Source organism: Cryptococcus neoformans, chromosome 3, assembly GCF_000149385.1.
Source record: "Cryptococcus neoformans var. neoformans B-3501A chromosome 3, whole genome shotgun sequence".
NCBI classification, from domain to species: Eukaryota; Fungi; Basidiomycota; class Tremellomycetes; order Tremellales; family Cryptococcaceae; genus Cryptococcus; species Cryptococcus deneoformans.
In genome coordinates, this window is record NC_009179.1 from 1,626,457 (window position 1) to 1,654,042 (window position 27,586).

A 27,586-nucleotide genomic window follows, 5' to 3' on the forward strand; every position below is an offset into this window, starting at 1 on the left:
GAAGTATAAAGTCGATCAATTCCCCTCACAACACCTCACCCACCTTCTTTCATCGACCATTATGCCTATCGTTGAGCGCGAACTTTTTGGGTTCCAGCTTGCTACCAGTCCCTCCATAGGGGATTCAATCACCTCGTTCTCTCTCGTCTCCTCCCCGGAGAGCATCTATAAAGACTTCACCTACAGCATCTCTTTCCCTTTACCCAATGTGTACCGCATTCTCCTCACTGGACCCAATAGGACCAGACCGCTACAGGACAATGTTGTACTAGATACCTCCGAAAGCAAGTTCAAGGTGATCGCCTTGGATAATGATGGGTGCGAAGCCACTTTCGATTTCCCTAGCCCCATCTCCGAGAGCTTAGACGGAGCCGAAAAGCGACGCCGCCAACTCCATCTTTCATGGAAAGAGCACATCACTCTCACAACATACGAGACCCTTCTCTCCACGGGACAACAGCTTCGTCTTTTGGGAGACCTTCCGAACAGGTCTTATGCCCTTACCGAACATGGTGTAATGAGACACTGGTGGGTTGAAATTGACAATCTCCATTTGGGCTTGGGGGAGAAGGCAGCGCCTCTAGATCTATCAAACAGGTCTTTCATGAATCACGGCTCCGACTCTGCTGCCTATGACGCCTATCAAACCGATCCATTGTACAAGCATACACCCTACTTAATCTCCACACCGAAGCCCACGTCCGAAGGCGAAGAACTCCCTTCCACTTATGCCATTTATCATCCTACAAACGCTGGAGGGGAGTGGAATGTTCGCAGGCTTCATGATGACCCTTGGGGGTATTTCAAGTCTTACACTCAGGATTATGGAGGACTTGAAGAATGGGTCTTAGTGGGAAAGGGAGTCGAGCAGGTTGTAAGAACATTTGCTGAGATTGTTGGAAGGCCAAGACTGGTGGGCAGGGATTGGTTAGGATATCTTGGTGAGTCTCATCGAACCAAGTATGTCATCTCCGATGCTGACTCAATGAAAGCCTCCGGTATGGGTCTTGGAGAAAGTGACGATCCTCCCGCTCAGGAATTGCTTTCTACCTGGCCTGAACTATGCCGAAAATACGACATACCTTGCTCAGCTATGCATGTAAGTCTCGTCAAAGGCTTTACTATGTAAATTAACTGACATGGGCCGGCATTAGCTATCGTCGGGCTATACGGCAGACAAAGATGGAAATCGCTGTGTTTTCACCATGAATACAAAGCGATATCCAGACTTCAAAGGGATGGTCGCTCATTTTCATAAAGCAGGGGTCAAAGTGGTTCCCAACATCAAACCATGTGATTTCGTATTCGCTATCTTAATGATGCTTTTTGACTGACCCCGAGAAATAGATGTTCTTCAGACGCATCCTCATTACAAGGATCTCCATTCATCCAACGCGCTGTTCTACGATCCTTACTCTAAATCTCCTGTGGTCACACGTATCTGGTCGTCAGGTGTGGGTGATAATGAAAAGGGCAGCTGGGTGGATATGACAAGTGAGGAGGGACGGCAATGGTGGGCTGACGGAGTGAAGAGTCTGATTGATCTAGGGGTCGATGGGATGTGGGAGTAAGCCATTTGTCTTGAAGCCAAAGAGTTCAGCTAATGAAAATCAGTGATAACAACGAGTATTATCTCCACGATGATTCCTTTGTTTGTGCGACTTCTTTGCCCCACGAATTTACGTCCTCTCCTTCTGGACCGGTGACCATCGGCGAAATAGGTCGCATGATCAATACTGAGCTTGTCAACTATGTTTCGCACACGACCCTAGAAAAAGCCCACCCAACCCGACGAACCTATGTCCTGACCCGTTCCGGGAATGTCGGCACATTCAAATATGCCAACTCGACCTGGTCAGGTGACAATTACACTTCCTGGCACAACCTTCGTGGATCTCAAGCTATTCAGTTCAATGCCGGTATGTCGCTTATGCAAAGCTATGGATCCGACATTGGTGGGTTTGGAGGACCATTACCGGGAGAGGAGATGTTTGTGAGGTGGGTGCAGTTGGGGGTGACACATTCGAGGTTTTGTATCCATAGCTTTAAGCCCGATCAAAGTGATATTAGCGGAGTGGGAGCGACAAACACCCCTTGGATGGTGAGTACATTGTCAAATTCGTCTAGAGCCAGTGCTGATGACCACGCAGTATCCGGCTGTGTTGCCTATCATTAGGGAGGCGATTAAATGGCGATACGAGCATCTTCCTTTCTTGTAAGCCACCTTATCCGGTCCGTTCCAACTTCAGTAACTTATGAAATTTAGTAACTCACTCATGTGGGAGTCTCATCTTCGCGCTACTCCCACTACCACCTGGCTCGGTTTTGGCCCATTCGCGTCTGATCCTGCACTCTACGAAGCCTCCATCTTAGAAGGCTTTGACGCTTGGCTCGGCACTGGTCGAATCCTAGTCTGCCCTGCGCTATTTGAAGGTCAACTCACTCGAGAAGTGTACTTCCCCAAAGCATGCATGGACGACAAGAGCTTGTACTTTGATCTCCATGCACCATACAGAACGTATAAAGCGGGAGACAGAGTAATGATCGCAACGCCAATGGAGCATATGGGCCTGTTTGCAAGGGAGGGTGCGGTCGTGCCAGTAGGCAAGAGATATCACACTGTCACTCAAAAGCAAGGTCCAGCAAGGCAAACTCCAGATGGGGTTGATGTTGTGCTCGAAGACGAAGGTGGTGTAGTCGGACTTGATGACTGGCGAGGCGTGAAGATCTTCCCTGGCGACGAAGGAAATGCCTACAGAGGCCAGTGGACAGAGGACGATGGCATTTCAGCGACACCGGACAAAACAGTGGTCGAAGTGGAGTATGTGGGTGGAAAGGACGAGGTGACAATTGGATTCAAGTTGACGGAGCATAAGTTCAAGACGCTGTGGGGTCGCAAATTAGCGGTCCTGTTGCCAGTTGGGGACGAAAGATCAGTGAAGGGTGGGAAGGAAGATGTATGGGAAGGACGAAAAGTTTGGAATATTGAATTTTAGTTAGCCGATTTTTGATATATCTATGTTTACTCGAATCTTAAAGATAATAGTAAATGCATGATTACCATGAGCAGGCCAAAGTCTTCCTGAATGATGAAAATTCAGCCGTTATTTTCAGTGACATGTCGGCATTACGTACCAGCAATCCCCTCACTCGTGCCACCAACCTATCTCCTGTGGAATGGTATTCTAAACCCACTAACCAATGTCCTTGCGTGTTCCTGGGCGTTTTCCCCCGTGAGATTGGTCTTGAAAAATACATGGAAACCGTGCATTTTGGGGTAGGCATCGGTGTTGGCCTCAATTTGAGGGAAAAAACTCATAGCGGTAGGTCCGAAACCAAAAGACACGACACCAGCCAAGCTAGCGGGGGAACTTTTGGGTGTAGAAGCAGGTGGAAGAGGGACACCTGAGAAATCTCGCAGACGGGGAAGGACAAAGTCAACAAGGGACTGGATGAAGTCGTACATGGCTTCGCCCTTGAGTTCGACCTTGACAGCGACGGGCATCCCCTCTCTGAGTTTCCAGGCAGCCGCGGACTTTTTGGCGGTGATGACCTGGACACCGGATGAACCTTTGCGACCTGCTCCGTTGGGAGTCTCACCAGAGATAGCGCGAAGAGCAGCGATAGCTGAAAGAAGGGAGTTTTTGTTGCCGATGGCTTCCTTCACCATGGTATGGACAATGATGGACTCGAGTTTGGGGACGGTCGCCGGTGTGATCTCGGTTGTCTTAGTTCGGACGGCACGGTTACCTCTCATGATAGGCGGTCGGGCCCGGTTTGCCTCATACGGTGTTTGAGGGGGCTGAAGAGTTTCAGGTTTGGCCGGACGCTGAGAGAGACGATGGGAATAGGTCATGTACATGACGTCGGAAGCGAGGGAGTTGTTGTAATGTTGGGAATATCGAGAGGCATGGGTGGGACCGAGGTGAATGTAGGGAAGAGACCATTCGTCTTGTTGCACTGCGGCCTTGGTTGAAGCATGGCGGGAGATGGGAGCGGCCCTCTTAAGAGATACTCTGGATGCTGAGGCAGTAAAGGACCGAACAGATTGGGCGCCCATAATAGTAACGTTCTTTTTTGTATGTGGTCAACTTGTTTCGTTATGCATCAAGTTTCGCTGTTTCGTCCTGAACATCCACTTTTCTCGATTGTGCCTTTCCTGTCAATTAGGCGCGAGTAAGAAGTAGGTGCCTTCTCAACCAGCCTTAAATAGGCGCGTCTGGGGGATGAGGTGCCAGGAGTGCAGCAACAGGCTGGATAGCGAGTGCAGAAGACGCTGTTGTTCGTCGTTGATGCAAGGCAAAAAATCCTCGTCAACAGATGTAACAAACAGCATTTGCAGGTCCACATACAATTGCGGCAATCAGATGAGTGCGAAACTCGCTTCCATTCAGTTATATTTCGTGCCCTGCCAGTGGTTCGTACGTAGGATGAAAGCTGAATGAAGGAGAGATGCCTAAGGCGGAATCAAATTGGTCAGCAGAGGTGCAAGCCTTGCCTCGGAGCCTTCTTTCAACAGCCGGGCCTTGACATATTTGTCAATTGATGTCGAATGAATATTCACCTCTATGGGTTTGGCTTTCAATCTAATTGGCACCCAGCAAGCTTTCAATGCCGTCGCCCCCCCTCTCCATCCTCCAGTCTCTTTCCCCGCGAATCGCAGTCCTGACTTCCGAAGATGTAGTTAAATCATCAAAAGAGAACGGCTGTGCAGGCCTCCACGAGCTCCTCAGGCCATGGGAGGGTGGGACAGAGAGAGGTGTGCTTGTTTACTCTGATGCATGGTACCCTGCTGACCAAAGCCAGTTTCGATATTATCAACAACGCTTACACCCACAGTACACCCCACGTTCCCCGTGCGCTTCGTCTCTTATGACACTGTTTACACAAACCCCCCTCGCTCGGCACCAAGTCCTGACATACTTGTAGACATAATAAGTAGCGTAGTAGGAGCCAAGAAACCCGGTAAGCAATTGATAAATTTTAGACTTATGAGCTTACCGCTAGTAGAGGATGAACAACACTATCCCCTGACACGATCTCTCCTTCTCTCGTCAAGACCCGTCGCACCGTATGAAACATTCAATCACCCTGTTGGAGTCCTGTTCGCTGTCTCCACATCCACTCCTGACCCTTTAGGGGCACTCAATAAGCTTCATGCAAGAACGATTGCACCTTCAGCTCAAAGTTTACCTTGGCTAGATGGACACACAGTACTGAGGTTCTATGTAGTAGTCCACGATGTCAGTCAAATGGGAGACGACATGACACCGTGAGTTTCATGTCTACCTCGGCACAGTATCTGGCTAATTGCAAAAGTGCGCATGAGCTCCTCGCGAGTGTTAAACGAGCGTATGGGCCCCATTCAACTTTACTGGTCATCAACTCTCAGGTCGACCGTCGGCCAGAACCACCATCACCCGATACATCCACTCACCCTGCCATCGTCGTCCCCCGCCCATTCACACCAGAGAATGTTAATCCATCAGCTCTGTCTCAGGTCTATGCTTCAGCTCTGTCGTCCTTGACACTATCGCCCATGTCCGCTACCTCTCCCTCAATGAAGGATGACAATGGCGAACTAAATGGCTTAGACAAGCCCAGGAAACTGTATGGGTCAAGACTAACAGCCGAAGATACCCAACGTCTCGCTGCCCTGGTCCGAGAGCTAGTTGTGCAGAGTCTTGTACCTTGGATGGAGGCGCGGATAAGAGAATGGAGTGAGATATATCACAATAACCGGCGAGGAATCACTGGGCGTTTATTCGGGGCGGGCAGGAAATTTTTTGGCAGTCGACCCAATAGTCCAGCTACGAACGCTGTGGGTTACAATGCCTCTGCAGGTTACTACTCCCTAGCTGCAGTAGAAGCATTGTCGAGACGTCTGGCCGACTTTGAATTCATGCTACGAGATTATCGCTCGGCTGCGAACATTTATGACTCTCTTCGACGAGATTTTGCACAGGATCGAGCTTGGCGGTATGCGTCTGCTGCCACAGAAATGTATGGCCTCTCCCTACTCCTTGCACACTCCTTTTTCTCCCCCTCTATTCCCCCTACCACAACGCCGATTCCGTTCACAAACTTGCAGCATACGGAAATCACATCGTGGCTTGAGCAAGCTGTCATTTCCTATCACCAGTCTGGGCCGTCCTCGCAGATACAAATCGATGCTCTTCGAATCACTGTGCTCTATTACGAAGCTTGGAAAGCTATTAGAGAATGGAGAGGCGTCGGGGCCGCGCTGGTCAAGGGTGCCGGGGAGGCGGACGAAGTTCCTAGTGCAGTGTTGATCGAGGAAGCAGCTGTGGCCGATACAGAAGGTGGAAAGAGTGGCAAAGGAAAGAGAAGAAGCGCGTTTCATTTGATACTGGCAGCTAGGCGGTATGAGACCGCTGGACTAAAAACGTACTCCCGGAGATGCCTCGATCGCGCATCACAAATATATCGATCAACCCCATGGACCGCGGCACAGGATCGTATCGAATATTCACTTGGTCGACAAGCGTACACGCTGGGAGAAAGCGATGTCGCCGTGGAGCACTTTTTGAGGTTACTGAAAAAGGAGAACACAGGTGTACCAGGTTCACAAGCTGGTCCTCTGCAGGACATGGCATTGGCGTACGAGGTAAGTATCTTGAACCCTAGAGCGAACGAATGTTAATAAATTTGGTAGCAACTGCGTGTCCATCCGGAACTTCTAGAATCATCCAAGGACAGACTCCAGCTACCCACCCCAATCTTTGATGTAAAGAAGACGCGCATTATAACATCATTTTCATCTTCATTTGAATCCGGGCCATCGAAGGACAACTGGGCACAATTGGAGGAACAAGCTTTGAGAAGCTGGGACAGAAAAGGGAAGAAACCCTCTAATTTGCTGCCGGACGAGAAGAGAAATATCGTGGGCACAGACGAATCCTTTATTGTCGAACTGGTAGCAACCAACCCTATAAACGCACCCTTGTTCCTTTCGGACATCGCGCTCGCTTTTAGTCCATCAGATAATATCACAGTCTCACCTGTCGACGAAATCACGCTCAATCCTTACGAAACTCGCGCCATTTGCGTCAATGTTACCGCAAATGGTGCCATGTCTACAACTAGCGTTATACGTCTGTTTGGCGTCTCATTCAGATTCCACAAATTCTTTCCCTGTACCCAGTCTCTCGAAAGGAAGGGAAGACGTCTTCACGCTACCAAAGCTCATCGTTTAACACCGACCTATGCTTCAGATACCTCACTCTCTCTGTCTATTATTCCTGAACGTCCTCGGTTAGATGTCGATTTGGTGGGCATCCCAGACAGAGTGTTTGTGGGCGAAGAAGTGGGAGGTATCATCAGAGTTAAGAACCCTGGACGGAAGACCGTGAGGGATTTGAAGATGATCTGGACCAAAGGAGTCTTGATCAGGAGGAAAAATGATGCTGATGAGTCGTCGACGATGACAATATCAAACAGGATAGAGAGCAATAAACCTTCGATTTTACTGCCTGAAGAAATTCCGGCGGGTCAAACAAAGGACATAGCTATCATCCTCAGCGGTTTCAAGCAAGGTCAGATCAACTTGTTAGGCCTGATCACTTTTGAAAGCGCAGGCGATGGGGAGATAGTTGCGGGCATAGTGAAAACCTGTATCAACGTGCAACCCCTGATGACATTCAAGACCACGATCACGCCCATTGAAGCCAGTGCCAAAGAGCTTGCCTTAGTTTTGGAGGTGATGAATGTCTCGTCGACGGAAGTGCGCGTGGATGGCGTACATGGCGTTAGTGTGCTGTGGAATGTGAAAGCCCATGAAGTTGTGGGGTACGTCCGTTTATCATTTTGAAATCTATACGCTGACGCACAACAGAACTTTACTGCCGAATCAGACGCTTCGCTCGGTTGTCCAAATCAAGCAAGGAGCCACAATTGCTGATCTATCCCAAACAGCTGTTGTCGAGGCTTTGGCAAAACTCATCGAAGGTCAAGCACCAGATGAAATCGCAGCGGACATTCAACCGACTGTATCTCTTTGTTCTGAACTGCCGATTGATACTCTACCTCATTACTTCGCATCCCGCAATATACATCGTATCTCCTATTTGCGAGAGCAATTTCCCACAATCTCTGCCGATTTTCTTCCCGACCTCTTTCCGTTATTAGATCCCCTTGATCTCGATATTGTACTATCGTACACCATCTGTTCTCCCAATTCCCTGCGCAAAGGCCGTCTCATATCCCACTCTCTACGGCCTGCCCCGTCATTCTCCATGGTTGAGTCTCTTCGGCGCGATGTGGAAGCTGCTATTGCGGGTGGATCGAAGCAGACGCGAACGATGTATGAGGAGACAGGTCGATTGAGAAGGGTGCTGATGGCTAGCGTCTTGGATGGGTGTTTAGGAAGAGAGGAAGACCCTGTTGAAGTTACTGTCAAGGTTGGAGAGGATAATGGGCCGATTGAGCATGATTTCAAAATGGGGTAAGTGTTCCAGTCTGGAAAACGCATTTTTAGCTGACACGTCATGTAAGTGCTTGCAAGGTCCCAGTGGCATTTACCATCCACAACCGGTCTCCCATCCTTCCCATACGTTTCATTCTCTACTTACCATCCCCGTCACCTTCTATCCCATCTATAGCTTCTGAACCGTCAGCTCTCATTCCGGCTCGATTTATCGGCAATCTTATCTTTCGCGGCACCTTGAAATCTGGCGAGACTCATGTCCTGAATTCGGCCGTCTGGGTCTATATAGCGGGTTTGATGAGCTTGAATGGCTGGAATTTGATAGTTGAGACTGGAGAGATAGAGGTGGATACAGCAGGATGGATACCGAGGAAAATTTGGAGTAAAAAGGGATCAGAGAAAGTTGTTGAGATAAGGGGATTATGAGCTATTTTAATGATTAACGAGAATGTATCTATGTGATGCAGACGCCGTTCCTCCGTCCTCAGACTCAGGCTAGTCGCAAATTCTACTATTACCTCCTTTTGCGTAGGACAAACTGCCCTAAATGCTCACAGAACGCGTCGTGTGAGAAAACGGCAGACGAATGCTTAACAGATGTGCGCAAGGAGGCACTTGGATGGCCCCATAGCACTATTTGCGATAGCATTGACAGTGATGGAATTTTGGTACAACAGTGATCTCGTTGGTGATATTGGTGGTCAGTCAGGAGTGCTGTTTTAGTCTATGATTTTGCTGCAAGGTTAGGTGAAAAAGAGGAAAAGCGAGGTAGCTATAGTTCATTTTTCGTTGATTAGCAAACCCCCCCTCGTGCGAATGTACTTCTTGTGAGAGCGCCAGCCACCTGCTGGCCAAAACAAGTTCGGCAGCTGAAGTCTACTGTACCAGTAGTACACAGTATACTGTAGTTTAGTTGATTATTAATTATTGTGTACTATAGTCTGCCGTGCGCCAATTTCATGTCGCCGAAACGCCGCAAAAGCGATTTACTAATAGACTTGTTGTTGATAGGTCTTCTTTTTCTTTCACAAGGAACGAAGGACAAGCATACATTTGGTCAGCCAATCAGAGGCAGCAATCATGAGCAGCTTGAACAAAAGTGGTGACATCACCCCCAATAAAAGTAGTCAATCACGTGATTTTGTCTATTTCGGTTGTTTTTTATAATGAAGAAAAGGAAATGATTATTCGGCGTTATGAAATCGCCGTGTAATTCCCCGTGGTTGTTTGTTTGCCACCACTCCACTCAGGCCGCCCTTCTGGGCTGAGCTATATAATGGAATTCCTTATCTTTTATTCTAATCCTTCTTCCAACGAACAAGTTTACAAATACTCTCTCTTCTCTTTCTTCTCATTTACCCCCCAATACACAACACTTAATCATGTCTGGTCGAGGAAAGGGTGGCAAGGGTCTCGGCAAGGGTGGTGCCAAGCGACACAGGAAGGTCCTTCGTGACAACATCCAGTAAGTAGTTGTAGTTTTCCCATCATCTCGGAGTCGGCGCTTACGCAATTTGCAGGGGTATCACCAAGCCCGCTATCCGACGTCTTGCTCGACGAGGTGGTGTCAAGCGTATCTCGTACGTTTGATTATCTTGCATTGGTATGCTGAATACTAATTCCTTTGTTAGTGGTCTCATCTACGAGGAGACTCGAGGCGTCCTTAAGATCTTCCTTGAGAACGTCATCCGTGACTCTGTTACCTACACTGAGCACGCTAAGAGGAAGACTGGTGGGTCGTTTTGAAATATTTATCGTGTGAGCATTTTACTGACGTACTCTTAGTCACCTCCCTCGACGTTGTCTACGCCCTTAAGAGGCAGGGCCGTACCCTTTACGGTTTCGGTGCTTAAGCCATTTAAGTGTTGGTCCAGGAGGTAGCAGGGCTTTGTCAATGTTCTTCGTTTTCGCTACTTTATTTATATATGCCATCGTGAGATGATGCACGTTATGTTAGTCTGCATTTGTGGAATTTTTCGGTACATTAACACGGCTCTGCCCAACTGAGCAGCATTCCGCAGGAAGAGGCTTCCCGCGTCGATGCTTATTAGGTCACAAGGATCAGGATCAGTTGCCTCAGCCGCTCAAACTTGCAGTAATGTCCGTTTACCTTTCAGTTCTGTTGTGTTTGAACATACAACAAAGTAACTTCGTTAAATGGCCATGTCCATCGTTCCCAGTCATTCATGAATTTTCTTGTGGAATAATAATGCCCTGAAGTTTAATCGTACAAGTGGTGACGCGATGATCATGATTCTATCTATGCTAAAGTACCTACTTCTTCTCCTTTTTTACCACCGCCACCCCCTAAAAGTCATTAGCAACGTCGAAATAACATCAAGCGATGACTACCCACTTTTGCTATTAGGTGTCACTGCCGCTGCCCTGATTTTAACAAATGATTTCGAATACCCTATCATCTAAGTCCACAGCAATTTGCACGTCTAGGGGAGCCGCCCACATAAAGCTGATTCCGTGTTCCATGAATGGTTAAGAAATTGTTACCTATTCGGCTACTATGGATCGATATTTATATCATGTATCATACTTGGCTCTCCGTGCGAGACGTTTTTCTGTACGACGTGGTTCGTTAGCAGGTAGAGTATAGGAAGTGGTAAAAAGGACCACACCTTCTGCAATTCTTTTCTTATGCATGTTAATTACAGCTTCCTTGGTTTTCTCTGACTGGGCCATCTCGGTAGCAGTGGCGAATAAGAATTGTCCCCACCCTTGCTTGAAAGTGTTGGCTTCTGAGATCACATCCACGATTTCCGCTTCCAGCTCTTTCTCTGCAGCCGCAAACCTAGCCATGGTGTCGTCACCAACAAGACCTCGTGTATGAAGGCTAGCAAGGGCAGTCTTGTCGTCTTTGAGCCGCCAGATACGTTGAACGTCGGTGATGGCGCGAGACAGGAGAGCAGCCTTGAGGAGATTTTCGGGTGCGGGCGGTTCGTCAGCCAACAGAGACATATAGACTTCTCGGGTAGGATGGCTAGGAAACCATGGTTCTATTGATGTCTTGGAGACTAAACAACGTGAAATAGTCAGAGATAGTCAGTCACCATTATCAGAAGAAAGAAAGCAAGCGTACCAGCTCGTCGCCGTCTGTAGACACGAGAAAAGATGGCCATTGCTGTGACAAGCACAGTGATATAGGCCACTGGAACAAAGAGTGAGGTTGTCATGGTGAAGATGGATCCTCGCTGGTGGGTCGCGAATGCTACTCTATTTGTGCAATGTGTATTCGGCGTTGTTAATCGATAGTTGCTCGTGCAACGGCCAGGGAATGAGAGCTCCTTGCGACAGCGAAGCAAGACGTGAATGGCGTTTACGTAAATGGAAAAGTGATGACGCAGGTGTGTGTTACTATCACTTTTTTTGGCTTGTTGTGCGTGTATGTCCTTTTTGTGTCGAGCTTAGCTTGCTTGGAATTAGAAATTAGCTTCCGTAGATAATTAACAATCAACAGAGTCTTTTGGTGCTGCCTGATAATCACCCTGCCATGTCATGCGCGTGCGAAGAATATGAACGAATGAGATAGTGAAGTAAGTATGCATAAATCATTCCTATATCAAAGGGGTATGGCCACCCATAACTGCACCTACCACTATCATAAAGCTCCAACGATTTAATTGCACCACAATCTCAATTCCATGTCCAACATTGAACTTGAGTCCGACTCATACGACGTCGTAGTCATCGGCACTGGCATCGCTGAGAGTATCGCCGCAGCCGCCCTCGCGAAAGCTGGCAAGACCGTTCTGCACCTCGATCCAAACGAATATTACGGAGGAGAACAAGCTAGTTTGACACTAGACGAGCTCGTTGAGTGGTCCACCACACGCGTAGAGTCTTCTTCAGCGGCAGTGTCATACACACATGCGTCGACATCCGTCGTTACGCCTACTCTGCAAAATGATCGACGACGATATGCCTTGTCGCTTTTTCCCGCCATCCTGCCCTCTCGAGGACCTCTAATCGACGTGCTCATTTCGTCAGATGTCAGTAAATATGTTTCCTTCAAACTTCTGGACTCGGTAAATATATGGGATGAAGATTGTGCTGGGGCAAGGAAGGTTCCCGGAAGCAAGGAAGAAATTTTCAAAGACAAGAGCGTGTCCTTGATGGACAAGAGAAAATTGATGAAGTTTTTCATGTTTGCTGCAGGAGAATTTGAGCATAATGATATTATTCGAGGTGAGACCACTGGGCTTCAAGTTCAATATCGAAGTTAACGCTTCCGTTTAGGCAAAGAGACGCAGCCCCTCCTGGGTTTCCTGCAGGATTCCTTTGCCCTTCCAACAGGTCTTGCGCTTTCGATAGCGTACGCCATCGCCCATTGCACATCACCAGAAGACCAAACGCTACCTGCATTAATGAAGACAAGGAGGTATCTCAAGTCATTAGGGCGATATGGGTCCTCCGCTTTTCTTGTGGGACAATACGGAGGAGCAGGGGAAATAGCCCAGGGATTTTGCCGGTGAGTCATAATCTTTGCTCCTTCCACATGCCAAGGCACTCATCCGAATTAAGTGGTTGTGCTGTTTATGGGGGTACTTATGTTCTAGGTCAATTCGGCAAGCCGACATTGATCGATGCGAACGACGACGACGTGACTCTCAGTCTCCCATGCCATCCTCGACCTGTCACAGCCAAGCATCTGATATCTTCTTCAAACCATCTTCCACCATCACTTCTTATTCCTAAATCAGAGCCGTCAAAAAGGACTATAACGGCCCATAGCATTGCGATCATTTCTTCGTTACCGAAAGTTTTGCAGCGCCAATTACCATCTGCAGATGATGAAAATGGAAGAAGTCAATTACCCGAAGAAAATGATGACACAGGGCTAATCGTCTTCCCACCTGAGAATGGTAATCCGACTGTCAGGTGTTTGATAAACGGTGAAGGAACAGGAAGTTGCCCGTCTGGACAATGTAAGTGTGCGGGCTGACACGCGAAGGTTAACTCCTGACAATGTTCCTAGACATTCTTTATTTCAGCTGTCCGGCATCGACCGCATCATCACCATCTAATCTTCTCAAACCATACTTGCAGCGAATCACTTCCGAACCACTCTTTGAATCTTATTACGTATCCACCCGAGCGACGTCATCTTATTCCGCATCGTCTCCGAAGGTCATCATTGTAACGCCTTTTTATAGAGATGACTTGATCACGGAAGGATTAGACTGGGAGGCAAAGGAGGCTGAGAAAGCATATTACTCAGTGGTGGGTCAAGATGGAGTACCTTTCTTTGATGTGACAGAGAGCGAAGCAGATGAAATGGGTATCTTTGAGGATCATTGAGTACCATGATCGTATATGCATGTAATTGAATCACTCATGGCCCATGTAAGAAACAAAATACGCAATGAAGGAGACATACGCCTGGGAAACAGAAGGATGTAGCCATTAGAGGAAAAAATAGTCATCCTCCCAAGCCCAGACCACCTCAAAGATACGCTTGAACAACGTCTTCATTGATGGCTCCACTATCCACCAAACGGCCCAGCAACAATTTCATCCCTTTAACTTGCATTTTTAACTCCTCTATCCTCTTCTCAAGATCCTCCACCCTTTCAATCTTAGCCCTCCTTTGGTCTCTCGATCGCTTCGCTGCGTTTTTTGCTTTGATCCTGTTTCTCGCAATCTTCTCTCCGAAACTCTTTGCATGAGAATAATGGCAGGGTTGTACGTGTTTGAGAAGCTCCTCAAAAGTAGGAAAGGATTGGATTTTAGTAACACTCATTCCTAAGGCCAATTCGGCTGAACCGTCGTTCAGGAATTTCTCGGGAACAACAGATTTAGGACGGGTAGTAGAAACTTTACTGTTATGGGTAGCATCAGAACCCTCTTTAGGATGCAATTCGCTGTTGAAGACAACATTGCCGCTATCGGTTACAGGTGAAACGAGCTGCTGGGATAACAAGGGAGGTTGCACACCGTGGGTAAAGTCGCCAAATGAGGAAGTGACATCCCTCCTCTTGATTTCACGACCGTTGGTCAATTCACTTTCAAACACTTTGCGTTTCAAAGTCACATCGTCGGGATTGACGGACAGAAAAGACTCGTTGTCGGCGGGTGACACGAAGAACTGTGAAAACACATTGAATTGGACTTGAGGAGTTGACAACGGTTTTCCCAACTTCCGAAACAAACTGGCATGATCAAATTGACTGTTTGCCTCATACTGTTGTCTTGCTTGGCTATCAAACTCTAATTTGATTGCAGGCGAGGTGAAATCTAATGATCCAGGAATGATGTATTGCTCGGTGATGCTATCGAGTTGACGAAATTGGTTTTGGTTTAGCGGCTCCGAGTCAAGGGCCTTGTGAACATCCAAGAGCTCCGGGACGAATATGTTAGTCGGACTTGAGGCATTTGAGTTAGGAGATGAGAGGAGAAGTGATGTATCGATACCTGCCAGCTGAGACACCGCAGTATTTGTTCCATTTTTGTGTGTGGTCTTTGTTGCATTGAAAGCTTCTCGCCATGGTTCTCCGTCATATATCGGTAAACGCGTAACGTCGTCGTAAATTGTTGCACCAGGTGCAACTACATGGGTTTGTTCTTGGTCAGGGCTTTGTTGTTGTAGCATATGCGAGTCAAAGCATTGTGAAAAATCAGACTCCGCCGTGAGACGAGAAATGGCGTACGCCATGGCTGATATGAAGTGGAGCAATAGTTTTTGTTGAGAGTAATAGCGCAGTTATGGGTTGTAATTGTTGTGGCTGACTGGAGAGATGGTGGGGATTTGAGTATCGGGATAATGTACCGCAAAAGAGACAGGGCTTAATGCTGTAAGCTGATTGTTGGCGATCTTGAGATATAGTGGCTAAGGGGCACGACAAGAAGCTGAGAAAGCGGTGAAACCCCGAGAGAATGGCCTTCCTTTTTTCTTACTGTGACTTTTAAGCCCTTGCAATTCGGTACGTAGCAGGATGCTCCTACAGTCGTTTCCATCCTTTCAATGCGATGGTCTGTCGATGCCTTGTGTCCTCCCTCTTGCCGCAAACCGTGAAATAATAGTAAAATAGATACTTATTTATACATATAATCACCACAACCAATATGTATATAACAATACGAAAAATGAAGGAGCCAGGGAGATGCTGACAAGGTGATGGTGCTGCGCCACCTTTCGGCATTAAGAAAGGGATTATTAAACGCCTAAAAATGCCATTCTTCTGTTATAAACATCATCGCATCGCCCTTCATCAATTCTTAACAATAATTTATACACCAATAACGCCCGCAACGTTATTAACTACTTTCACCATGGGCCGAAGTCTTGATCCAGTCTGGGAATTTTATTATCGCATTGAGCAAGACGTACAAAGTCTTGGATTGAAAGCAAAAGCCAACTCTGCCCACAACAATGGCTGGTGCAAGAACTGCGTTAGAATGAAGCTCGTCGGCCCCGAGATGGCCACCTGGGTACCCGACGACTCTGTTCTCGCGGAGACTGGTCAAATAGAGACCGCGCGACGTTATAAAGGTAAGGGCCGCTGCTTTAGGATTGCACAAGAGAATATGGAATAACACAATGCTTTGACACGTAGCCATGTCTCTTTGCCAGCCCTACACTGGTGTTCCATCGCGTCTTCGCAGTCACCTACAGAGATGTTCCCATTCCCAGGGAATCATGATCCCAGATGCTGTTCCACTTAAGAAGCGAAAGAGCCACCCTGGTTCACCTGGAACAGAAGCAGGACCTAGCGGCAGGCACTCAACGCCCGTCAAGGCCGGAGGCCGGGGCAAATTGAGTGACGAGCAGCAGGGTGAATTCAATGTTCACCTCTGGCATATCTTCAACATGTTGGATATACCCATTGAAACGCTTACCAATCCAACTTTCGTCCAATTTTTCTCGAAATATATACCACAAGCTACTTTGCCGTCTCGCAGCTTGTTCTACACGCTTTCTGCGTCAAGGAACATCGCCCCTCCTAATCTCTCATCAGCGGCAGCGACTGTGGGACCCACAGGTTCTCCTGACTTTCAGGGACTGGCTAGATTGGCGGCCGGGTTCGCGTCAGTTCCTGGTGTAACGGGCGTATCCGAATTATCTGGTGTGCAAGGGGAGTCTGGCGTACCTCATCACGTCGAATCAGATGGAGCACACGAACCAGATCTGTCTCACGACTCTCAAATGCAGCAAGTTTCGGGGGCGTCCCATATACGGGGCGTGCCAGGGGTGTCAGAAGATGATATTTCAGACGGTGGAAAAGGCGAGCTATCTTATGAATGAAACTGGAAGCAGTTGTTCTTTTACATAAGCTTCCTTGACCGTCTGAACCCACTTCGTGGTCTGAAAGCGCTATACAAGTACCGTCCTATATATGTTCAATATCTTCATGTCTGCCTCATGTTCATGTATCTGGAAAATTATACAATGCGCTCAACTAGACAGATGAAATCAGGAGGATATTACTGCAACTGTACAGGATGTGGATTAATGAATACATATGTTCACTCAGTGAAGGAGTCTGAAAGAAAAAGGTGCTGTAATCTGATATTCATTTAAAATCACTAAGCCTCAATCAGCTTTCACTATTGCATCGTAAATCACATTTGTACCTACCGTCTTGCTGTGCCACAAGGCGTCTAAATTAACCCATCACAATCATACGAATCAGCTCAGCAACCGCTACGGAGAAGTCAGCTACTCAATGGAGTCTTCCTTCAATTGCAATGAACTTACTGCCTCCCACAAGAAGAAACCCAATAACGATCAACACCCAAGTTGCTACACTGCGTCGTTGGGCCGATCTTGGAGGACGAGCCGTTCTCTTCCCCGCTTGGGCCCGAGCGGCAAAGTTTGCATTCTTGCGTCTGATGTCCGCGTTGGTAGGCTGCATGGCAAACGATGGGTTGAATGTGAAGATGTCAATTGTCGAGTAAGCAGGTCAACTACACGAACATGACACCATACATGACCACATACCATAATTTATACTATCGTTCAGACAGCTATTGTGATAGCAAATATTAATTTTAGTAGAAAATGTCGTTAATCGAAAGTTCTGATTTCGAAGGTTGTTTTGGGAGGGAAGGGCGGGGGTGTCTCTTCACTACTTGGTCCACGCAGCGTCCAGATGCACCTTCAATTTCGCTAATATTGGTGAACCAGCGTACGTGTGCAGTGATTAAGGGGAAAATAGTTGTAGTTGTCTCCGGCAGTAACACTATTTCTGTACAAGACTTTGCGTTGACCCAGGTGACGAGCATGATACTAAGCAGCCGCCGTTGCTTGCCAGCGCGACACCGGGATAAATAAATAGAACAGTATGGGTTACTCGAGGTGAAAAAACGTATCACATCAGACAAATAAATGTTTTATTTAATTAAAACAGCGTAATTCAGAGGAAGAATGCAAGGCTCATAATTATTTGGTACCTTGAAGTCGCTGGATCGAAACCAGCCGCTGTTAATTTTTTTGTGCCTCGGAACACGATAAAATAACCGGCGGTGCTACGTATCTCTCCATTTGGCTCGACCAGCGATGAAGAGAATCGCTTGTGGTTCCGCTGGCAATGGAAACTGGTAATATTTGTTAGACCATAGCACATAATATGTATCGCACATAGTACATTCATAATAGCAACGTCATAACCCCCAGTACCCTCCTGGTTTGGATAAACCATCTATCAAGTGATAAACACATCCATAGGCACATTACATAAGTTACCGCCTCCTTCACAGCGAGTGTAAGCTTGGGCGCTCCGCCCTGTGATACTTGGATTATTTGGCTTCATCTGACAATTCAGACATCGAAGATAGACGGAAATAATGCCTTCCGAAGGCTCTCAACAGTGAGCAATTCATTCAAGGAAAGAGGCTGTTATTCATTCGTGGTCTCTGTTATTCATTCGTGGTCTGTTAGACCATCCCTTGACTCTTTCTTCAAGCGTAAAAATCCTCGAGTCGAGCCATACTCAAGGACCGGCAATAACGCTATTATAGACCTCACAGACTCCCCTCCAAACAAAAAAATCAAACTTGATGATGAGGGCAGTCAGAAAAATCGATCTATGACACAGACGTCTTCCAGTTATTTCAAAGGACACCCCACAGCGAGACCTCTCTCGGTAGATAAAAGGCTGCCTCGCAAGCCATCGGCTGCCATCCAAGCTTACAAGCTTCAAGATGTAATACCGCCGCAACCCTCTCATTCAGGTTTAGCTTTTGAAACATGCTCTTTAGTCCCTCAAGCGTCGTTCGTGCCAGATTCTCAACCTGAGCCGTCAGCAAGTCCTGCACCACAACGCACCACAGAACAGCTTAAGAGGCATGAAGAATGGAAGACTAGGATCCTTGCCATGAGTGGTTCGTTTCGACGAAAAAGGTCTTTGGCTCTAGATGAGGCAGTTGCGGCGGAGGCAAGGGAAGCTGCTGGTCTAGAAGACGAAGGCACTCCCTTTGACGGCAGTGATGGGGACGACTATAAGAGCGAAAGCGAAAAGAATGCAGAAGAAGTGGGAAAGCAGCTTAAAAAATACGTTGCTAAAGAGCTAGCAGGGAAAGGGAAAAGTAAAGGGAAAAAGAAGGAGGAAATAGGGCCTAGCGGGTTAGCATACACGCCTTTAGAGAAGCAATTCATGGAAATCAAGGAGCAAAACAGGGACGTTCTCCTTCTTATGGAAGGTGAGCTATTTACATACTCAAATCGATATAACGCTAACTAGTCAATTAGTGGGGTATAAGTACAAGTGAGCACAGAACATTAGAATTGGCAACCGCTGACTACGGCTCAGATTTCACGGCGAAGACGCAAAAGTGAGCTCAGGATATTATTCATGAAGTCAAACTGAAGTCTATTCATACAGACAGCCAGTCGCGAATTAGGCATCGTTGCGTAAGTGTCAGGAAGGGTGCTAGTTCGCATTTGACCCCATGCCACTACTACAGCTTTCCTAACAGGAATTTTTTCACTGCGTCGATACCCACTCATCGACTGCACATACATGTCAAAAAGTACCGTAACTCGGAGAGATGACACAATTAGTGCTAATCAACCTGATCAATTCTTCTCTAGACTGCTGTCATTGGGATACAAAGTGGGCGTGATTACTCAGACAGAAACGGCGGCCCTTAAAAAGATTGGCGATAACAGGAATGCCCCGTTTGCTCGCAAACTCACTCACCTTTTCACTGCTGCCACGTAATTTAGATTAATACGCTTTAGCGTTGCGAGCGCTGATCCGTTGCCTATAGCTATGTCGAAGATCCCTCTCTATCATCATCATCGTCATCATCTTCATCCGTCCGCTTTGATGATCCTGTCGTCCCTGGCACCGCTCCTCCACCTACAAATGCTCTCGTTGCTATCGTGGAACAGCCTGTGGATAGGGCCAGCGATGACAGAGTTAAGGTTGGCCTAGTTTGTGTCGTCCCAGGGACAGGAGATATCACATGGGATGAATTTGACGGTGAGTGTAGAGATTCTCATGAAGCTGATTCTCACCTATCTATGCTCTAGACTCTCAAATTCGGACAGAATTGGAAACCCGCCTTGCTCACCTATCACCTGCCGAACTTCTTCTTCCAAAGCAGAGGCTTACCAAGGCGACGGAGAAGGTGCTGACGTATTTCGCTGGGGAACCGAAGTGAGTGGGTAGGCGATCCAGTCGACAGCGAGGCTTACAATGTTGCAGACATCGAGGCAGAAACGCTGTCCGGATTGAAAGGATAGACAATATTCCAGAATACGATGCGGCGTTTGATTTTCTGACGAATTTCTATCATTGTAAAGAGCACAAAGCTACAGTATCCAAAGGGGATGTGAATGATGAACGGCACCTTATGACAGAGGGAAATAAGCAATGGAGCTTGCAACCCAAGTTGAGCCAGGATGGGGCAGATATCTCATTGGATGAAGAGATCTATCTAGCATCCGGTGTTAGCTGTAGGTATCATCATTTGCACATGCAGTTTCGTGCTAATACATTGTTTATCAGCTAGCAAAGCAATCCTAACCCTAGTTGATTTTCCCAAACAAGTCGTGATCTCCATGGCTGTCGCTATTCGATACATGAAAAGTTGGTGCATACGCCCCTGTTTCTATGCTAACGATACTATTGGACAGGGTTCGGTTTGGAAAATGCTTTTAAGCATACTTCCTCGTTTGTCAGAGTAAGCCGCTGCTGTTAAGCTTCCGAGTTGGGCTTATTGAGTCTTCAAGTTTGCAAACCGGTCTCATATGTTACTGTCAAGTAACACTCTGGCCAATTTGTAAGTGCGCAAATTCTTGTAGGACACACATATACCAACTCCGCGTATCGACAGAGAGATCTATCAGAACCAGACTGATGGAGGATTGTATGGAAGCCTGATTTGGTGTAAGTGACAGCAGATGTAATGAGGTGGGAAACTGCTAATCTTATCCTAGTGCTTGACCAGTACGTCACGCATAAGAACTCATAGCGAGAGATGTCCAACTCTAAATTCTCCTAGCTGCAAGACCCGCATGGGCAAGCGTCTTCTTCGCGAATGGGTGGGAAGACCATTACTTGATGTTGCGTATGTTTACATCAGACTTACACCCTTCAAACCTCTGGCTAACCCTCCAAAGGGCCTTGAAAGCTCGGGCCGACGCCATTGAAGAAATCATGGAAAATAATAGCTACCATATGGAGAAACTTCGCAGCCTTTTGATCAACATGCCGGATCTTGTTAGAGGCCTAACTCGAGTTCAGTATGGAAAAGCAACGCCGAACGAGCTCGCGACTTTACTTATTACCCTCGTACGCTTGGCTTCAGAGTTCAAGCCCAACATGGGCAATGTTTTCCGATCATGCCTTTTAAACAACATACCCAATACGCTGCCGACAATTCTAGATACTTCCCAAAGATTTCTAAATGCCTTGAACTTAAAACAAGCAAGGGAAAATGACGTGGCCAATTTATGGGCTGACCCAGACCGATTCCCGGATATACAGGATGTCAAAGATGTTAGTAATCAGCCTGATTCTGGGAGATCATATTGCATCCGCTGACATTTATAAACAGTGTATAAGCGTCTGCGAGATGGAGTTGAACGAACACCTCATGGAATTGCGGAAAATACTGAAAAAGCCTACACTTAGGTATATTACAGTCTCGGGCATTGAGGTGAGTCAAATTGCCGAAGAATGGTCAGCGAAACAAAACAAGGCTGATCTGCGCTCATAGTATCTTGTGGAAGTTCCAATCCGAGATACGAAAATCGTACCTGCTCAGTGGATGAAAATTAGCGCGTGAGTATTGCAGCACCAGCTTTCCTACAAGTTCTGACACAAACACATGCCAAACAGCACTAGGACTGTTAATCGATATCATACTCCTAAAATCCTTGCAATGTGAGAGTTGTTTTTTATTTCGGGAGTGGCATCTGACATAGGGATCAACAGCACGAAAGAGAGAACACAGCATCTAGAGAAGCTGTCTATTGTCGCTCGTGAAGCATTTATAGCCTTCCAGTCTGAAGTTGCCGAATATCATGAGCTTGTTGTGGTTTCCAAACAAATTGCCGTCATCGACTGTCTGATGTCCCTGGCTCAAACGGCTGCTGCCTCCGGATACTGTAAACCGAAATTTGTAGCTGAACCGGAGCTGAAAATATTAGCTGGCAGACACCCAATGGTGGGTAGTTTAGGCAGAGGAGTTTTATATGCGAATTCAATCTGACCTTATACCAAATCATACAGGTGGAAATGCTCAGAGAAGAGTCATATGTCCCATTTGATATCCACTTTTCGAAAGAGGAGGGAACGACCAAAATTATCACTGGGCCGAATATGGCAGGTGAGCACCGGCGACTACTGGCATAAGGTCAATCTTACGGTGGATAATCACAGGTAAAAGTTCGACTGTTCGTGCGATGGCGAGTGCTTTAATTGTATAATGCATTCAGAGATCGAATCACTGAAATTTGGCAGGCCTTGATCGTATGTATGGCACAAATCGGATCTTTCGTGCCTGCGGCCTCCGTGACACTTAGTGTACATGATTCTGTTCAAACGTGAGTTGTACATGATGTCGACCATTGCAAAGCCATGCTGACGTTCCCCGGCCTTATGTAGGAGGATGGGGGGTAAGGAGTTGTTTTTTCACTGTCTGGACCCCCAATCTGATTAATCACAGCTTCTGATGAAATTGGACGAGGGAAGTCCACGTTCATGGTAGAACTATCAGAGACGAGCGACATTCTTCAAACCATAACACCAAGATCTTTGGTAGTTTTGGATGAGCTCGGCCGGGGAACAAGGTAAGCTTTTGATAGGGAGCATGAGCTGAATTATATGTAGTACTTACGATGGCATTGCTATTGCTTATGCTACTTTGTCGCACATCGCCGAGATCGGATGTAACACGCTATTTGTCACACATTATCCTACGGTTGCGCAGGACTTGGCCAGAGAAAAGCCTGACAAAATTAGTAACTGGCACATGAGTTTTGACGAGATTCAGATGCCTGGTATGGATCAGCCTTGTCCCATGAAATAAACTAATATTAGACGTTCATGGCAGATGGCGGTGCAGAGATCACTTTCTTGTATCAGCTCACACGCGGATTACAAGAGGCCTCTTTTGGAGTATGGTGTGCTCGGTATGCGCATCTGTCTTTACCGCCAAACTATTGTGACTGACATAGTGTCAAGATTGGCAGGTCTACCAAAACCTATCCTCGACACTGCTCAAATGCGGTCCAGTTCTCTCAAGGCAGAGACGCAAGAAAGATTGAGAGGTATAGTGGCAAGAAGGGTTGGTTGGATGCTGCACAATCTGTTTGACAACAAAACCAGCTCCAGCCAAGTGCTCAGGAATGTAGAGATGTTGCACAACTCTTTGTCTTCAAGTTCTATTTCATTCTCTCAGTAGTATTTCACTCCTAAGTGGAAATCGTAGAGCTCTTTTGTCTTCTTGAGCTTTCGCCTGTGTCCATCTGTCCTGAAAATGTGATTTTGTAGCAAAAGCATGTATAATTTCAGACACAGCAGTACAGGATAGATACCTAAATGCACACGCTAAAAACTACTACAACAGTATTTTCAGGAGCCATGGTGGATGCTCTGGGCGTGGGGCAACAAGAACAAAAACCTCATCGTACCGTCGGTATCGTCGCAGAAGGTCTGAACTACTCCCAAGCGGTATTCTGGCATGGCTGTCAGTGGAGAAATGTTGGTGCTACGAGGGAGACGTGCCGTGCAGCGTTATTGTTCTATTCTCTTTTCGATTTGCCCGATATCGGATATCTTCTGATGGGTTTGACATCTGAGAATCTTCGTATGACTATAATGACTTTTACTTAAACACCACAGAGCCGATGGCGAACCCAGGAGGTAAAAGGCGAAAGCTGGTTCTGGACGATAACGATATACAGATGAAACGATGGAAACGAAGGAAAAAAAAACTAACATGGAAAAGTTAACAGATGTGAAGCATGTTCTATTAATTCGTATCTCTCCTCAACGCTCTTCCGTCTCCTCTATCCAACTCCCTTTTCTCCCTCTGTAATCCTCTATCTCTTACGCTTTTCACCCTTTTTGTTGCTCAAAATAGCCTCCAACTGTATCCACATACTGTGGACACCCTTCATTTCTTTTGTTCTCCTGCCGTGTTTCAGCGTTTCACCGACCTCGCTGACTCTCCTTATATCCCAAGAGATACCTACATTCTTGCTGTTTCTAGCAAGCTGAAGAGCAAATTTGACAACATCTTTAAGCTTTTGGGCATTCAAAGCATCCTTGGAGTCCGAATTAGCTTCGGCAGCAGTTTCAAGGGTAGTGAAAACGCTTTCGCTGGCTTCTTGGACGAATTTAATTACCTCAGTTGGGGATACGGATTTAGAGATGACCGGAAGATGCTGAGCAAGGATTTGGAGAGCATTATAAGCCTGTAATTGCCTAAATGCGTTGACGGCGGCGCCTGGGGCCACGTAGGAGACAAGGTCGTGGTAGAGAGAGAATGCACGGACAGGGAACCGCTTCACAAACTCGAGAAGGAATGGAGGATGCACAAGTGATGCTTTGCGGATTATGAAGTCTTTGAGAGTGGCGCGGTAAATCTCAACGACGGTAGAAGTTGCCGAATTGGAAGAAATACCAGAAGCATCGATTGCTCGAGAAACAAAAAGCGAGCACAGACTGCACAATGTAGAAAACTCGGCGGAATGAGCCTTCTGCGCCATCGAATGAATGGTCTTAAGACTCTCAGAGGCTGCCTCGATATTGACAGTGGACGGGACATCTTTCGGTTTGTTGAACTTGCTTCGAAGGATGCCCGCGGCCTTGTTTGTGACCTCAGCTTCAGAAACGCCACCGGAGCGAATGAGCTTCAAAAGCGTGAGGATGACATCGATAATGAGGGGATTGGTTGGTTGACGCTTGGCGTAAGTGTCGTAGAAGTCGAGAATACGATTCTTGAAATGAATAGATTCGGTCAGGATGTCTGTTTCAAAGTGAGCACATGAAAGAGACCATAGGTAATTTGATCGTTGACTTACGCTTCATATCATTCTTGGAGGCAGCGGCTGCTCTTTCACGGAAGACCTGAGCAAGCTGTTCGTCGACCTTCATCATCTGATCATCGTCCCAGTATTCTTCTGACTCGGCCTCGGAACCTTCTTCGACATCCTCGCCGGCATCCATGCCGGACACTTTGAGAGCTTCGGCAACTCTCTGTCTGAATGCAGGGTCAACATCCCCCAGATCCTCATCATGCTCCTCGTCTTCTTCCTCGTCCTCATCTTCCTCATTGGCCTCTCCACCATCGCTATCAGACGCAGCATCGTCACCATCGGCATCCTCGTCACTCTCTTCCGCAGATTCGTTTGCAGCGGCTTCAGCTGCGGATTGTTCAAGTTGCTGAGTTTCCAATCAGTTGCAGTGACCTAAATACAATTTCAAAACTTACAGCAGACAAAAGATTTAAACTGGATTTCGTAAGTTCTGGGGAAATAATATCAAAGACCAGATTTGCAAGGTTACGCAAATCACTGGAACCTTTATCGAGCAGAGCAATGAGCACGTCGAGCAACATGTCAGCGGCCTGTGTTTCCTCTTCCTCTTTCTGGCCCAAGTACTGCTGAGCAGCTGTGTTGACCTCCTCGAGGTTCTCCAAGGAATCTTCAACTTCATCGTAAGTCTGTAAGATGAAGAAGGAGATAAGAATTTCAAAAGCCCTAGAAATCGATTTTCGGTCTTCCTTAACCTACATTTGTCATTAATTTTGCAACCGACACAGATGGATGTTCCTAATTTACCTTGTCCAAAGAAGAGAGACTCTCCAGAGCCGCATTTCTGATTGATTTGATCTCTTCATCGGCATCTGCGATGACCTCAACGTGCTTTTTATCATCCACAAGGATTGAAATGATGTCAATGGCTCGACGGAGCCAGAGCCTACCGGAAGCATCGCACCCTTGCTGACGAGCTTTGGAATCTTCAGACCCATTTTTTCTAGGAATCGACGCTGTAGTCAACTCCACTGCACAGGCAAAGAATTTCGCGCGACAAGCAATAGACGTATTTTCGGAAAGAGGAGGTTTAGGAACAGTATGTATGGCGGTGATAGGGCTTTTCTTGTTGACGCTTCTAATGATAAAGAATCCGTGCACAAGAAGGAAATCGAAGAGAGGAGCAACCCAGGCGTCGTCCTTGGGGACAGAACCGTTCCTGCACAGAGCCTGGATCTGATCGAGCGCCCAAGAACGACGTTCCGCCAGTCTCGCAGCATCCAGGCTAGGTTAAGTCAGTACGACATCGTGTGAAAAATCCCTCGTCAAGCTTACTTTTCATGAGAAGAAGCACCGAGAATAGTTTCTTTCAAAAAGTCGACAAAATCTCTCACACCCTTTTCGTTGAGTTTCCCCATAATTGACTCGACAGTCTTTGTCTTGGTGACTTTGTCGAAATCGGGTCGACCATGTTTACCTACAAGCTGAGAAAGCAATGTGTAACCAACCTTGGGGTTCTCTTTGATAATGTCTTGCACTTTTTTGGCAATTTGCTGAGCAGCTTTGTGAAGATAACGATCGGGTGAGGAGAGATTGTTCATCCAGCATCGCATAAAGTTCGGAGTAAAAATAAGAGGCATCTGAGAAGACGGCAAAAGAGGAAGGGCTCGTTCAAACACTTGAAAGCCCCAGTATCGACGCTGGGGAGAAGAAGTATTGGAGAAAAGGGATTCTGGAAGATATCGTTAGTATTATGGTATAGATGTTAGACTAAGACGTACCGTCAACAACGACGCGGAAAAAGTCTTGGAAGGACGCGAGGGTTGTGGAAAGGGCGGAGGGCCCAAAGTACCGATCGAGGATGATATTCCAGACAAAGTGAAGCTGGGGTTTCCAAGAACCAGTGATGGTTGCTGAAACACCATCTTCCTCGTCTCCACTGGTCTCCTACATATAAATCAGTTGCTGTAAAAATTCTAAGGAAATTAGCGAACCTTGAGAATTCGACTGAGGGTGACGAGGTTGTGAGTGTTAAGTAAAGGGGTATGCTTGAAGGTAGGAGCCAGGTGAGTCTTCCAGTCAATGTCCTGTGATGAAAATAAGGGATCATGTTGCGTTTACAAGAGAGATGTGCTCACGAGACCAGATTGCTCCAAGGTAAGTACCAAAGCTACCTTCTCCTGAGTCCAACCCTTCTCTTCAAACACCACATCAATCACTTCCCGCAGAGCGTCCTCCTTCCATTGCACCCTACTTTCCAAAAGGAGCAAAACGCTTTGCACCAGAGCCCACCAAGCGCTTTCCCTCATCCACGCCTTTGCCTGTCCAAGCTTCTCAAGCTCTTCGATAACGCCTCGGAAGTCATCCTTTGTGGCACTAGGAGCGAAAAGACTCTGGGATTGAACAATGGCTGTCATACCGAAAAGACGGGCAAACATCATGTCTCTTTCGTCAGAGCCTTTCATGTTCTTGCTGTATTGAGAATTGCGGATGACAAGTGAAAAGACTTGTCGAGCGGTGACAGTTGGTATACGAGAAAGCAACTGTGCAAACATCAGTATAAGCACAAGTTTCTGACGAACAGATGATTACCTCTGTTAGAGCAACCGCAAAGCCAAGACGGCTACTTTCTCTAGAGCTACCCAAGCCTCGCACGAGTCGCTTGACACTGTAGACAACATCCTCTGCATTGTCCTTGC

At 47.0% G+C, this 27,586-nt stretch overlaps 10 protein-coding genes and 1 non-coding gene across 11 annotated transcripts in view; 7 read left to right on the top strand and 4 right to left on the bottom strand.

The window, feature by feature from the left end:
• Positions 1 to 61: 61 nt before the first annotated feature.
• CNBC5620 (hypothetical protein) lies at positions 62 to 2,996 on the top strand (the record flags this gene model as incomplete). The annotated part of the gene is made up of 6 exons (XM_771252.1): positions 62 to 1,099; positions 1,155 to 1,293; positions 1,348 to 1,567; positions 1,615 to 2,101; positions 2,151 to 2,215; positions 2,267 to 2,996. 6 exons carry the CDS (start codon positions 62 to 64, stop codon positions 2,994 to 2,996), a joined length of 2,679 nt encoding a protein of 892 aa, XP_776345.1.
• Positions 2,997 to 3,163: 167 nt separating this feature from the next.
• On the bottom strand, positions 3,164 to 4,060 carry CNBC5630 (hypothetical protein; the record flags this gene model as incomplete). Its single annotated transcript, XM_771253.1, has 1 exon — positions 3,164 to 4,060. The coding sequence occupies one exon, from the start codon at positions 4,058 to 4,060 to the stop codon at positions 3,164 to 3,166; it is 897 nt and encodes a 298-aa protein (XP_776346.1).
• A 551-nt stretch (positions 4,061 to 4,611) lies between these two features.
• Positions 4,612 to 8,872, top strand: CNBC5640 (hypothetical protein; the record flags this gene model as incomplete). Its single annotated transcript, XM_771254.1, has 7 exons — positions 4,612 to 4,759; positions 4,807 to 4,965; positions 5,011 to 5,272; positions 5,320 to 6,628; positions 6,677 to 7,809; positions 7,856 to 8,464; positions 8,515 to 8,872. The coding sequence occupies 7 exons, from the start codon at positions 4,612 to 4,614 to the stop codon at positions 8,870 to 8,872; spliced, it is 3,978 nt and encodes a 1,325-aa protein (XP_776347.1).
• Positions 8,873 to 9,828: 956 nt separating this feature from the next.
• Positions 9,829 to 10,299, top strand: CNBC5650 (hypothetical protein; the record flags this gene model as incomplete). The annotated part of the gene is made up of 4 exons (XM_771255.1): positions 9,829 to 9,911; positions 9,967 to 10,026; positions 10,078 to 10,178; positions 10,232 to 10,299. The coding sequence occupies 4 exons, from the start codon at positions 9,829 to 9,831 to the stop codon at positions 10,297 to 10,299; spliced, it is 312 nt and encodes a 103-aa protein (XP_776348.1).
• A 682-nt stretch (positions 10,300 to 10,981) lies between these two features.
• On the bottom strand, positions 10,982 to 11,631 carry CNBC5660 (hypothetical protein; the record flags this gene model as incomplete). Its single annotated transcript, XM_771256.1, has 3 exons — positions 10,982 to 11,019; positions 11,077 to 11,472; positions 11,538 to 11,631. The coding sequence occupies 3 exons, from the start codon at positions 11,629 to 11,631 to the stop codon at positions 10,982 to 10,984; spliced, it is 528 nt and encodes a 175-aa protein (XP_776349.1).
• A 468-nt stretch (positions 11,632 to 12,099) lies between these two features.
• CNBC5670 (hypothetical protein) lies at positions 12,100 to 13,756 on the top strand (the record flags this gene model as incomplete). Its single annotated transcript, XM_771257.1, has 4 exons — positions 12,100 to 12,643; positions 12,695 to 12,926; positions 12,980 to 13,383; positions 13,434 to 13,756. 4 exons carry the CDS (start codon positions 12,100 to 12,102, stop codon positions 13,754 to 13,756), a joined length of 1,503 nt encoding a protein of 500 aa, XP_776350.1.
• Positions 13,757 to 13,901: 145 nt separating this feature from the next.
• CNBC5680 (hypothetical protein) lies at positions 13,902 to 15,110 on the bottom strand (the record flags this gene model as incomplete). The annotated part of the gene is made up of 1 exon (XM_771258.1): positions 13,902 to 15,110. One exon carries the CDS (start codon positions 15,108 to 15,110, stop codon positions 13,902 to 13,904), a length of 1,209 nt encoding a protein of 402 aa, XP_776351.1.
• Positions 15,111 to 15,727: 617 nt separating this feature from the next.
• Positions 15,728 to 16,700, top strand: CNBC5690 (hypothetical protein; the record flags this gene model as incomplete). Its single annotated transcript, XM_771259.1, has 2 exons — positions 15,728 to 15,947; positions 16,012 to 16,700. 2 exons carry the CDS (start codon positions 15,728 to 15,730, stop codon positions 16,698 to 16,700), a joined length of 909 nt encoding a protein of 302 aa, XP_776352.1.
• Positions 16,701 to 17,800: 1,100 nt separating this feature from the next.
• CNBCt020 lies at positions 17,801 to 17,882 on the top strand. Its single transcript is given in 2 exon segments — positions 17,801 to 17,837; positions 17,846 to 17,882. It is a non-coding gene; the product is annotated as a tRNA-Met (tRNA).
• Positions 17,883 to 18,241: 359 nt separating this feature from the next.
• CNBC5700 (hypothetical protein) lies at positions 18,242 to 23,311 on the top strand (the record flags this gene model as incomplete). The annotated part of the gene is made up of 29 exons (XM_771260.1): positions 18,242 to 18,264; positions 18,336 to 19,096; positions 19,146 to 19,161; positions 19,207 to 19,228; positions 19,279 to 19,307; positions 19,361 to 19,426; positions 19,488 to 19,613; positions 19,667 to 19,881; positions 19,932 to 20,058; positions 20,107 to 20,357; positions 20,410 to 20,490; positions 20,538 to 20,584; positions 20,634 to 20,683; positions 20,738 to 20,790; positions 20,841 to 20,850; positions 20,906 to 20,971; positions 21,024 to 21,402; positions 21,461 to 21,562; positions 21,623 to 21,687; positions 21,745 to 21,789; positions 21,841 to 22,072; positions 22,138 to 22,234; positions 22,288 to 22,313; positions 22,369 to 22,451; positions 22,513 to 22,523; positions 22,574 to 22,697; positions 22,738 to 22,907; positions 22,961 to 23,039; positions 23,092 to 23,311. The coding sequence occupies 29 exons, from the start codon at positions 18,242 to 18,244 to the stop codon at positions 23,309 to 23,311; spliced, it is 3,576 nt and encodes a 1,191-aa protein (XP_776353.1).
• A 640-nt stretch (positions 23,312 to 23,951) lies between these two features.
• CNBC5710 (hypothetical protein) overlaps positions 23,952 to 27,586 on the bottom strand; it is a gene marked incomplete at both ends in the record, with an annotated part of 3,915 nt that continues 280 nt past the window's right edge. The window contains 9 exons of the mRNA XM_771261.1: positions 23,952 to 24,880; positions 24,936 to 25,296; positions 25,346 to 25,642; positions 25,695 to 26,172; positions 26,223 to 26,619; positions 26,669 to 26,834; positions 26,882 to 26,974; positions 27,026 to 27,430; positions 27,480 to 27,586. The exon at positions 27,480 to 27,586 is cut by the window's right edge and continues 280 nt beyond it. Of these exons, the coding sequence (XP_776354.1) occupies positions 23,952 to 24,880; positions 24,936 to 25,296; positions 25,346 to 25,642; positions 25,695 to 26,172; positions 26,223 to 26,619; positions 26,669 to 26,834; positions 26,882 to 26,974; positions 27,026 to 27,430; positions 27,480 to 27,586 (3,233 nt within the window). The remainder of the gene's footprint in view (positions 24,881 to 24,935; positions 25,297 to 25,345; positions 25,643 to 25,694; positions 26,173 to 26,222; positions 26,620 to 26,668; positions 26,835 to 26,881; positions 26,975 to 27,025; positions 27,431 to 27,479) is intronic.